General features: G+C 31.0%; 1 protein-coding gene across 1 annotated transcript; it reads left to right on the plus strand.

Moving 5' to 3' along the window:
• The first annotated feature begins 1,384 nt into the window (after positions 1-1,384).
• On the plus strand, positions 1,385-2,010 carry LOC139885278 (uncharacterized). Its single transcript, XM_071869201.1, has 2 exons — positions 1,385-1,471; positions 1,558-2,010. Exons 1-2 carry the CDS (start codon positions 1,385-1,387, stop codon positions 2,008-2,010), a joined length of 540 nt encoding a protein of 179 aa, XP_071725302.1.
• Positions 2,011-13,466: the final 11,456 nt, after the last annotated feature.

Consider the following 13,466-nt stretch of genomic DNA (forward strand, 5'->3'; position numbering starts at 1 on the left):
CAAGTCATCGCCGAATTGGTTTCCAAAATTTAATTCAACTTCATAACCTTGATCTCCATTGCCAATACAACTATTTCAACAATATTTACAGTGAGGTATTCAAATAGTTATTCTTTTAATAAATTTATTTGGGTTTTTTTATAATGTGCAAATTTGCTCAATAAGCATTAACTAATGTATTTTAATAAGGAAATAATATAAATTGTAATAAAATAAAATTTTAAACTAGCCCAATTCTAACCACTCTAATTAACCATCCCCTAAAAACTCTTCTCCCTCTTAATTATAACCCCATTTGATTTATTATTCCATCCAGAAATTTTTTTTACGTGTAAACTGTTTTTTTTAATCTCCCTCTAAATTTTCCACCTTAATTCACACTAGTTCTTCTTGTTGCTGTTCTCGTCGTCATATCTAGTATTTACCAGCCAAGTTTCCTTCTTCTTCCTTTAATTTGGTCACACCAGCCAAACCAAAAAATATATATATATGGAATTCAATTGAGCAAAGGTTTCTTATACAATATTTTAAAAAAAAAATTGGGCAAAAAAAAAGAAAATATCAATTAATTTTTGTTCTGCATATTATACAAATTCAATAATTTTTTTCATTGTTTCACTATATTTATTTGTAAATTTTAGATGGATTTTGATTTACGATTTCAGTAGTAAAATTTGGATACTATATTACGGAAAAAAGCAAACTGGAGAGATATTGTGCTAAAAATATATATCTTGTATTGACACGTAAAATTTCTGAAAAATAAATAAATCAAATGAGATTTTCTTAGGAGAGATGAAGAGATTTGATAGGATGGTTAAGTAGAGTGATTAAGAATAGGATTAGTTGAAAGTTTTATTTTATTAAAATTTATATTATTTCCTTATTTATATGTGTGCAAATTTACACACTAGAAAAACTCAATTTATATTACCTTCATTTCTTTCTCTCTCTTTTGATATAAATAGATGATATTAACAAAGATGATCATGATGGTTCAATGAGGTTAAATAACATGCTCGAACAATTTATTATAGAGTGAGAGTTAAATATTACTACTTATTTTTTATTATAATATATGATATTTTATATCTAAATATCATATATTTTAATATGAAAAAATAATATGATTGGTTGTACAAATAAACTAATAAGTGAGGACAAATTTGAAATCCATTTTAGGCTAGCGTCGATATAGGCTGTCTAAAAACATGTGCCTTAGCAGTAGCATTCAGTAGGCTTTGGATCCGCCAACCGCAAGTTCTCACATTGAGTCCCAAACTATCTAATATCACATTCTCTCTCTCTCTCTCTCTCTCTCTCTCTCACACACACACACACATATGCTTTTAATTAATTTCCTCAGAGGGAGAAGAAGGAGAAAATGTCAATCAAAGCTCCAATCTTTCCAATGCCACAACCACAACACTTCAATGACTACGGCTTCGATACACAATTTGACTACTTTCAGGTAATTTTACTTACCCCCTTCGTCTTTCTTTTTACACTTGTTTAACAATGTCGTGTCGTGTGTGCTGCTCCGTGTTCGTATTAAAGGTTCTGGAAGAAGCGAGGAAGCACAAACGAGAGTCAAGGACGTCAATAGACTCCTCGATACACTTCAAGCTTCAGAAACCCATCTCGAAAGACGAATCGAAACCCAAGAAAGCCCATCATCATCATCACTACATCAACAAGTCGAAAAAGAAGAGAAAATGGTGGAGAAATGCTCTGTTCCTCTTCAAATGGAAGTGGGTCCAATCAGTAATCAAGGATGAGATTGATGTGCATCAGGCAAGAGCCAGAGTATTCCGAGGGAGCTCCATTTCAGGACCCGTTTATGTAACCGAGAGCAGAAGCGGGTCAAGTAATCCTCCGTGTAATGGTACCAGAAACAGAGCTTCTTCTTCAGGCCCTCTTCCTTATTTGAGCCTCAGGGAACTTAACATGGAGCATCAGCACATGATCTCTACCTCTAATTCTCCTTCTCCTATTTATTTGGTCACTTAAAAAAGATTATTACTAGTATTTTGTTTATTAGTGTTATTAAAGTTTAGATTTTTCTTGTTTGTTTGTTAATGGTGTCTGTCTGATGTGGTTTTCACCTAGCGTTTTGGTCTTGTGGGCAAAAGGGTTTTGTTTGAATGGTCTCCGATCCGATAGACTAAGGGAGGAGAAAATATTAATGGGTTTCCCTTTTCTTTTCGAGTGTGGGTTGTTTTGTGCTTGTTGGCTGTTGTTGTTAATGTACTTTTCAGAAATTACTTCAAAAAAGAAAATGTACTTTTCAGAAATGACATTAGGATTCTCATTCTCTACTACAGAATACTGGTTCAATTGATTCATTTTAATCCGATAGCAACCTGAACCAAAATTTTCGCTTTGGACCGGTCAGATCAAATAATTGCAAACTTCATATTCATCTACTACTACTAATAAATAGTATTTTTTATAGATAATAGAGAGATTTTTTTAATTTGTCCCAATTATAATTTAATTGTAAATTTTATTGTCAAATCAACATCCTACATATGGCGTTTTATTAACGAATAGTAATTTGATAAACTTTGAATTTAATTAGGTTTCAAGTTATAATTTTAAGTCAATAATATTTTTTTTCCTTTTCTAATTAGGAAATCAAAATACAATAAAAACATAATGATTTCTAATAAAATTCTACCAATTACTTTTTCTTAATATAATAATTTTATTCCTAATCAATCAATTTATTATCAATTATTTTAAAAAAAATCCTAATAAAATTATAATACACTATTTTTATTTCTATATTTTTATTAAGCAATTTTTCGTAATAAAAATTCATTATATTTTTTTCCTATTCCTAATTAAAATATACACATCTTTTTTTTTCCTATTCAAACGGACAAGCGGGCATATTGTTAAAAAATTATTCATAATCAAATAATAATATATATTATTTTTTTTAATTTTTTTATTAAATTATATTCTTCATTTAGAACTTTGAGTTTAATTAAGTTTCAAATTATAATTTTAAATATATGATTTTTTCTATTCTAATTAAAAAATCAAAAAAAAATAAAAAATATTTCTAATAAAATTATAATACACTATATTTTTTTTAATTTTTTTATTTAAAATTTTTTTCTAATTAAAATTCATTATATTTTTTTCTATTCTTAATTAAAACGGACACATATTCTTTTTTTCCTATTCAAACGGATATATTGTTAAAAAAAATTATTCCTAATCAAATTAAAATATATATTATTTTTTTTCAAAATTTTTTTATTAAATTATTATTCCTAATAAAAATTCGCTATATTTTTTTCATATTATTAATTAAAATAGATATATCTTATTTTTCAAACAAAATAAATTTTTAATTTTAATAAGATTGTAGATTTTGAAATAAAATCAAAATAATTTTAATTAATTTAAAGTTAAAATAATTTTTTTTTATATAATATTTGACATAAATTTAATAATATTTAATGCAAATAATTATTATATAATATTTTATAATATATATTTAAACTATTTATTTTAAAAATACGGAATTTCCGTCCAACGAACGGGTCCGCTGACTAGTGATTTGTAATCAACCTTTTCTACTAAGTCAGTTTTAAGGTTAGTAATGTTTCATTATTGAAGGCGGATGGGCATCGGCATCCGTTCGGTTTCGGTTAAAACGGAACATAACCGAAACGAACCGAAAAATAAATACGCAACAACCGAAACCAAAAATTTTGGTTTGGTTTTAACCGAAACCGAAAAACACCGATGGGTGATAAACAATAAAAATTAGGGGCCTTCTTGCAAAAAAAAAGTAAATACACAGTGACCTGCAAAAGGAAAAAATAATCGGATATCTCCCACTTCCAGAGTAATCGAGATCAAAATCAACAATTCCACTTCATTTTCTTCTCAGTCACGCACGCATCAACGATCTCCGAGTCGAATCCATCATCAAAGGATTATGAGTCACGGTCATGACTCACGAGACGGCGACGACGACGCCACCACGAAATCCAATCGACGAAGATGAACTCTCTTTGACTCCAGATCTAACCTTCAAACCCACAACACTAGATCTAACCTTCAAACCCATAACACGAAATCGACACTACAACGGGACGGTTGCGATGTTTTTGTTGATTAAGGAGACGAGATCACTTAAAAAAGGATTTAGAAGGAAGGAATTGAGGGTTGGTTTGATTACTGTGAGAGGATTGTGGTAGAAGAAGAAAGCACAGCTGCTACAAAGGGAAGAAGAAGAAGCATGTCGGGCTGAAATCTGAGAATATGGTTTTATTTTTAATTGCTTCTGCTCGGTTTAACATACAAAAATTAGTTTTTTTCCTTAATTGCTTCGGTTGAACCGAAAACCGAAAAGCTAAGTTTAGCACAACCGAAATCGAACCGAAATATCCGAAAATGCATTCGATTTCGGTTGGTTTGGGTTCGGTTTTCGGTTCCCTTCGGTTTGAGCTCACTCTAATTGAAGCCATCGGTTCGAATTTTGGATGAAAAACTCGAACCTATAGACTGAACCACTCAATTAAACCAGTCAATCTGTAGATGGGGTTCAAAATTCTGACCCGACCAAGCGCAATCTTCTACCCGACCAAGCGCAATCTTCTACGGACACTGATTCCAGTATAATTATACAAGTTAAAATTGAAACTGTTTAGTTGGAGCTTCCAAATTATACGAAATTATGTATGATTAAATAATTATACGACCATCCAAACACGCCAAACTATATAATTATCGTTAATTATATGAAAATGACTTTTCAAAAACCTCTTTATTTATTTCTATTCTATTGCACTCTCAACTTATGATCTAGAATTTTTTTTCCTTCAAATATAAAGTTCATTCACAAATAAACTTTATTACTTGTATATATTGTAATTTGATAAGGGCAAATTATAGATTATCTTCTAAAAAATTAAATTATGCATATAGAGATTCAATTAAAATATTCCTCAAATATAATACTACTCATTCCATTTTAAAATAATTGATGTTTTAAATTTAAGTAGCATGTATAATTGATAGATATAATGAGGGTGTATTTTTAAAACGAAACATTCTTAAATTATACATATTGTTTTATTCAATTTGGAGAAGTTTGATCTTTTTTTTTTTATAAAAATATTCTCAATATATTTTATTAATTAAATTATGTCATTTTAATCAAAATATCAATTATTTTGAAATTGAGATAGTATATCATTAACAGAAATCATTGTTAGTTTGTTACTACTTATTAGGCTGCTCATTTCTTATTAAGACAATATAAAAAAAAAATAAAAAATAAAAAACTTCAAATTAAGACAGGATTATGATTTACATTTTTTTTTTTAATATCGTGACTTATACCTGACATTAATAATGCTCTTTTACATAGTTAATTTAATTTAAAAATACTGAAGTAATTATGATTTAATATGCAATTCAGCCTAAAAATAAAACTCTTGCTACCACATTAATTTCTCGTTTTTTGAAACTAGTAATTTCTACTCGATAAAGAAATTCCGCTTATTTGATATATGTCTTCTAACTTTATTTCAAACTTTTCCCCAATGATCAAATCTTTTGGATCCGCCACTGCACATTTGTATTTTGAATTCAATCCGAAAAATATTTGATTTTGGTGTGAATCGTTGGAAAATTAATCGTACAACTCTGGGCTTTGAAGAAATGGAATCATAATAACCTACTAATCATCAAATTCTTAATTATAAACGTAAATTGGAAGGACAGCCATAATCTATGTTTCTTTTCACATCTAAAAGGAAGAGAGTAAAATTTGGCTTCATTTCTTTCTTCTCGGAGAAGGAAGCGCTGGATGCAGTCAAGGCAATGTATGGTCGGCGTATTGGAGTAGGAGAAATCTCGGTGGCCTTTTCTTTTCCTTCTTGGACTGTGGATACTCGCAAGGCTCGTCTTTTTCTCAGTGGTGGATCCAATTTTTTTTTTTATTGGGGACAAAATGATACATATGTAGCAACTATTTTCTTTTTTTATCCCAATTTCATATATTTATTCTTTATAAATTATTATAATTTTTCAATTGCTAGCTATTTAAATATGGTACGTGATATATTTTGATTTATTAGCTGTTCTAATACAATTCCGTAGATATACTTTAATAATAAAAAAGAAAAAGAAAAATAGGCTTTAAATAATTATTTTGTGATAAAAAAGCTATTATATATTATTAGTTTAAATAATTAAGATTTAAATTTATTAAAATATATCTTTACTAAATGTGTATTATGTTCATCTATTTTGTTTGTGTAGTTAAGGCATGATTAAAATTAACCAACTACTATAATTATGGATTTCAATTAAAAATTTATATTCCAAACTATTCTATTTGAACTTCTACACCAATATAACTTAGTATTATTGATAGTTAAATAATAACTATAATAACATTAATAATAATTTAAGTGATGTGGTAATTTTATCCAAGAAAAAAAAGTGATACGGTAATACTAACCAAAAGAGGGAGTATTTAATCTAAAACTGTAGTTACAGTACTTTTAGATTCTATTAAAAAATAAATACTTTATGTCTTGGGACGTGTACGCTTGTTAAGTTTAGATTCTATTAAAACAATAATTACTTTCTCATTGAGAATTTTTTTTTGGAGAAAGTGCGGTCAGGTAAGTAGAACCCATGACTTTCTGATTTAAGAGTACACAACTAACCAACTGATAGGGAGTATTAACGGATTTTATTGTTTAACCGAGGACAATTGCCCCCCTTTGTCCCTGAATGAATCCGTCCTTGCATTTTCTATTCTTAAATCAGGGTCAACTCAGAATCGTGTTCGGACTAATCATGCTCGAACAAGTTCTGTAAAGAATGTATGGAAAGAAAATACGCTGCTTTTTTTTAGTTTCATGACGGAGGATGTGAATAAAGATTGGTTGAACCGAAGTCTTCTAGGTCATTTACGACCTCCGTCATTAACTATAGATGTCATAGAAAGAATTACAGAAGATCTTCTGAGTAAATTACAAAAAATATATATACAAATCCTAAAAAGCGAACAGATTATAAGTGATTTTCGAAAAGATGAACATAAATAAATACTATGAATCCGGGTACCTCAAATTAGCCACAAACATTAATTAAATTTAATTGTGATTAATGATAACCGGATACCATGAATCCAGATACTATGTTCTATCCTTTGTTATTTGGTTTATTTTTTTCTTTTTCCTCTACGGTCTGTCCGCATATAAGGTATCCGGAAACGTTATTGTATGTTAACGTTATCGGGGCTCAACGTTACCCATGTAACTTATCCTCTTCTGTTTAATGTGATTTTGACGATGATGAGCACGCCTATGATGCTCATTACGTTTGAAACTTTTGCAGACAGAGAGTGTGTGATGAATAATTCTGTCTTGTGGTTGTTAGGATCTTTTGAAAGTGCGGAGGTCAGGACTCCTAACCTGACCTAGTTGAAAAAATTATCAAAATAGGGAGAAACTCTAAGACGTGAACACAAAATAAGTGATTTTGAAAAAGGTGGACATAAATAAGGTTCTTGGCTGTGAGAAATACAAGTAGCTTTAGTTAATCTTTCGGACTGAGTAAATTTAATTGTCATTAACGGTTTGAAAACACAGTTAGTACAAAAGAATGACACGTGTCGCGATGAGACCTTGATTGTCTCCGAAAATAGCAAAACCGGATAAGATTTATCCGGTAATCACACAATCGAATACATTTCTTCGTGCAACGTATTCTGTCTGATTATCTCAAAACAGATTGACTGTCCGATTATCTCAAAAATCTACGATCTCATAAACAGACAATTTTTGCACCTAGAATTCATAGTTCAGGTCACCAAATATTGCTTTTATTTCTACACTAAATTTAACTCGATCTATATTAAAAAAAGAAAAAGAAATAATTTTAATTGGACTAGCAAATTAGAGCAACATGTTTTTTTTCTTAATTAATCACTTCTTTGGTGATCTAAATCCGGGTACTATTTTTTTTAATAAAGCTTTACACGGAAATTCCGGGTACTGTATTTTTTTTTACTCAGGCCTGATTATCTTATATCCGGACACTTTAATTATGTAATTAAGATGTCTGGTTACATGAAATTCGAAATTCGAAAATCTTATATTGTGTTTACGTTTTAGGGCTCATTTGTATCTACATAACTTATTTTAATTTAATTTGTAATGATAATTTTTTAAGAATGAGAGGAGAAGGCATTCCACTTTATGTGTGGACTAACGCTTTTTTCACAGCCATATGTAGTGAATGGGGTGGTTTAGTAAAGATTGAAGACGATACATTGTTTCGGAAGAGGCTAGACTGTTGTCACTTTCAAATCAGATTAAATAATCAATGTGATATACCATATTATTTTTCGGTGCCATCGACAATAAGATTTATGAGCTTAAAGTCATTTAGGATTAACATATATATGTTAATCCGATAGTTCTTAATAAAACGTTAGAATTTCGTGAAAATTCAAGTCTAATTGGTCTGGCCAATGTTGATGAGCGTGATGTCTCAATCGTTTCAGAGATGCGGGAAGAAGATGATAGTTTTCAAATTGAGGGGAGTCGTAATCCTAACAGGATTCTAACATCTCAGCCATTTGTGACTAGATTTGAAATTATAAATGGGGATAGTTTGGAAACTACTGTAATTTCGGGGATCTTGTCCAAGGAGTAGGTTAATTCAATTCGTGCATTGAATGATTTTGAGGAAGGTTTGAATTTTAGATGAGGAAGGAATTCTCGTGTCACAAGAAATTCAAATTCAAAATGGGGTTGTTTTGGAAGGTGCCAAAAAACCAAGGAATTTTGCAATTCAGGAGATGTTTGTTCCTACATAATTTTATTCTTAATTTGAATGTTTTCAGATTTTAATTTATTAAGAATATTTGTTTTTTATTTGAAAGTATCTCTTATTGTTACGTAATAGATCTAAGCGAATGAAATCTTTAAATAGGAAAAAACTTACATAAATGTCCTTTACATATCTTAGTTTTTTATTGGATGAGCTGGATGCCAAGTCACTCAAAATTCCAGTTGTCAGTTTCTAATTAGAAATAGAGTATGTAAGGTATGAATAAGAAACGTCGGTAAGTTTTCTCCCTTTAAATAAGTCTGAATACCATTCACAGCTTTAAGACGCACATGTGGCCTTGTTGGCTGTGTGCAGTGGCTCTCAAACTGCCACCCCTGATTCGCATCTTGGGTGGTGTTTTCTTTTTATGCCATTTTTTCTCCTTTATACTAGATTACTCTTTATTTAATATTTTTCTTCTTACTCATTAATTTAAAATTTATTATAATATTTATTTTAAGAATAATGTTTGAGATAATAATTTAATATAATGATTAATGTACTGAATTCATTAAACGATAACATGTGATATAAATTAAATTTTATTTTTATTTTTTTAAATTTAGAAAAATAATAATAAAAATATTAAATTTAGTTCCAAATATTAATATATAAAAAAACTTATTTTACATTAATGAATTGAATTAGCTGAATTTCATGTTCTGTCAATTTCTTTCACAGGTCATTACAAAATTGCACTGAAAATTGAAAGCTCAGACACAATTGTCCAAAACAACGCGGCGACAACATGTGCTACTTTTGATATTTTTTCTTTCCTTTTCCCACTCCTTATCATGCTTAGCTACGATGTCGTTTTCATGCAGGATGGATAAGAATACTCTTTGCCAGGTTTTGAAATTGGCAAATCGACCGTCGCTATAGTTTCGAAGAGCTTTGCCTTTTTGTAGATGGAGTTCGCGATGATTTAAAACTAGTACTCGGCCCATTGTTAATGCACGGAACTTAATATATACTCTTTCTATCCTATTTTAGATGTTTATATAAATATAATTTTTTATTTTAAATTATATATAAATTTTGATAAATTTAAAAAATATTAATTATGTTTATTTATTATATTTTTACCACTTTCATCCTCATGTCTTCATGCACCTTCTCTCACCAATTTCACCATCTTCACCCTTATATTTTTTATGAGAGTTTTTTAGTCTATATAATTATAATTATGTTGAAAAATAAACTTATAAACATATTTTCTTGATTTATGCGAAATCATAAATATTATAATCTAATTTGAGACGGATGGAATATAATATTTTCTTCATTTAAAAGATCTAAAATTTATATTTTAAATTTATGGATGGTTAATAAATAATTATGGATGATTTTATATATTCTAATAATAGAGATATATAGTCAATTTGACAATTATAAATTGGGTTGAGTTTCAATCGCTAATCGCTACTACACACTCAAATCAAATAATTGCATCAAAGAAATAAAAAATGAAAAGTTCTAATTGTTGTTAGAATTTTTATTTTAAGCTTAGATTATTTAGTAATCCATTGCAAACTGTCTTGAATGACTTGCATGTATTATTTAGTAATCCATTGTAAATTGTCTTGGATGACTTGAATGTATTGATTTCATAAAATAAAATAATCTACTGATGATGCAAATATAAAAGACACATTTTTTTTAAGATAAATATAAAAGACACCTGACTTGAAGTTTCTACACTCTAATAAATACATATACCGGGACTTGTTAATTTTTTTTTACAAAAGTTTTGTTAGCTATATACACAAATTAGAACGAGACAAAATTAATTTATATACGCAATATAAACTAGTATCGAAGTTCTTTTAATATATGTAAAATACGGTTTACTAAATGTATTTAGTTTTATTTTATTATTTAAAAATTGTGATGTTTATTGCGTAGCTAAAATGTTGGATTTAAAAGAAAGATTGTTAAAGTTAACTCGAAATGGCATAGAATATGAAGGCCGTACTTCTTATTTTTTATAATACTTTATTTCAATCAAATAAACTATATCAATTTAGTTTTAAAATAATGTTCAAAAATAAATTTAATTTTAAATAAATAAAGTTGTGAATTGGCCTATTTCCATCTATTATTTTCGAGAATTAAATAAATGTATAATGTAACGGTAAATAACTAACTTTTTTCGACCCTCGTCAATTTTAAATGATGAGCAAATGATCTTCTGAAATCCTCACAAAAGTGTTAGAAACGACAAATAAAAACATATTTTAAATAACAATGCGGAGGAAAAGTACTACTTAAAAGAAGAGAGAATATAAAAATATTTTGAACTATCTAAATTTTTACTAAGAAGAAATATAATTAATTAATGTTTGACATATAAATTAAATGAGCGTTTGAATATCAAAACAAATAATAATTTAGTGTTTGTATTAATTATTATAGCTAGCGATTCATGGTGGAACCGGATAATATTGATACAAAGAAGTTATCATAATATTGATACAAAAGCTCTCTTTCTATTGTGCAATATAAACTACCGGTGGTGCATTGTATTATTCCCACGAAGTCGATATATGCTACGAACATTGTGTACTTTCACGGTTGGCTCCTTGAACTTGCAAAATTCACATACAATTCTTTCCAACTTTAAAACCGCAACACGATCAACTACTTCGTGAAATCTTCAGTTGAAATCGTCTAACTGGTATATCTGATTTTTTTTTTTTTTTAAAAAAGAAACGAAATCAATTATTGTACGTAATAATGTCATGCTAAAACACTTGAAGGATAGAAACCAATGAAAAACGCTTGTATTATAGATATAAAATGGACCTGAAAATATCAAAAAGAAAAAAAAAAGGATTAAACACAGATATAAAATGAGAGGTCTAGTGATAACACTAAATCCTCATGTGTGGATAAATGACTAGAAATTATAATCTACCAAAAAAATAAAATAAAATAAATTGATAATGCTCTATTAAAATCACTAAAGTTCTAGGCGGAATCTATTAGGGCAGCCATCTCACTCTAAACGATAGACACTTCTCTTTCTAGACTGAATGACTTCATGACGCTCTAGGCATCGTGGTAAGCCTTGCAGGCCCGTCCTAGACCTTAAACACTCAAATACTACTTAACATTTATTATGTTCTAGCTACTCAAACAACATCAAGACTAACGAAAAAAGGTGCGTGCTCTCTACTACTAGATCGTTTCGCATCTTGTTGAAACATTGGCGCCGACCATGAGGAGCTCGTCAAAAAGTTTCATTTTTCTACGTCTAGTCTTCATCAAAATTCCATTTTCAAAGTTATAGTTACCTTTTAGGGTAACTTCCTTCAAAAGTTTACTAAGTTTGTCACCACCACCACGTCAGCATGCATACCAGGTCAGGTTTCGCTCGAGCCAATAATGGCATCGAGGCCGAGCAGGAGCATGCTCCGAGAGAAAATGGTCGCCGTCGGGGAGGAACCCGGGGCTTCGATAATGTTGTATCTCAAAACCAGTCTATTCCCCCTTTGGGAGCCTCTCTTAACCCAACTACGATACCAGTCCTAGGGATTTCTGACCCTATGTCGAATCGGTCCTCTAGCTCTTCATCAGAAAATGTGCATGTGACCGTTAACGCATGCCCTCCGGCTCCACAGGCAACACCGACATAACGAAATGAGAATCGTTCTCGACCTGACCGTATAATCCTTAACGACAGTCCCTCTTGCCCACAAGCTCACTCTCACCAACCAAAAGTAGACCTCAAGGATATGATGACTAACCGAAACGACTGTAATAGGCTCTGCCCTGTGAGTGACCTAGGAGACTTGCTGACTCGACGTTGGAAAAAGGGGAACAGTTACGGGCAAATCATGACGCCTATAGCCGCGAGCTCACAATCGAGGACTTGAGAGAGAGATTGAAAGCTCGATGTAGTCATCGTCGGAGCACTATTTTCATTGACCCTCATAACTATGGGGACTTACCGGCAGATGAGACCGAAAGCCATTCGCTCCACTCTCCAAGAGAGGATCGATGCAATGGTATAGAGTGACAGAATCAAGTCGAGGCCTCTGTTGGTCACTCCCGCTAGACTGACACGGTCAGTCGGATGATTGAGATTGAAGTACAACGTCGGCTTTAGCCTTAAAACGGTCAGATGCCACCACCTACTCCAGTTAATATGCCCATGCCTCAAGCCGCTTATTATCTGGCGGCACAAAACCAGACTGCTCAGCCTCTAGGCTTATATCCGCAGCTCTACTACCTACAACATCAAATAGGACAGCTACGAGGTCACTACACGTACTACCAGATCATACAACAGGTACTTAACTAGAACGGTCCCCATACTCGTCTTACTGCCGGCTCGGGGGTAGCAGCTAGAGCTGTTCCCAATTATGTCACGGCTCCTTCTCCGTTCATGCAAAAGATACTAGATGAGCCGCATTACGAAAAGTGGCAGATGCCAAATTTTAAGATGTTCGACGGCCAAGGGGACCCGTCAAGTCATGTAATGATCTTCGATGCCACAATGAACCTCCATGTCGTGCCTGACGCAATTAGGTGTCGTGCCTTCCCCGTTACACTCGAAGGGATCGCCCAAGTCTTGTTCCGAT

The sequence above is a fragment of the Rutidosis leptorrhynchoides genome, unplaced genomic scaffold (assembly GCF_046630445.1).
Source record: "Rutidosis leptorrhynchoides isolate AG116_Rl617_1_P2 unplaced genomic scaffold, CSIRO_AGI_Rlap_v1 contig92, whole genome shotgun sequence".
Taxonomy (NCBI): domain Eukaryota; kingdom Viridiplantae; phylum Streptophyta; class Magnoliopsida; order Asterales; family Asteraceae; genus Rutidosis; species Rutidosis leptorrhynchoides.

Coding starts and splice junctions, on each gene's coding strand:
- LOC139885278 (XM_071869201.1), top strand. CDS start 1,385: ATGTCAATCAAAGCTCCAATCTTTCCAATGCCACAACCACAACACTTC. Junction 1,472..1,557: donor CACAATTTGACTACTTTCAG/GTAATTTTACTT, acceptor TTCGTATTAAAG/GTTCTGGAAGAAGCGAGGAA.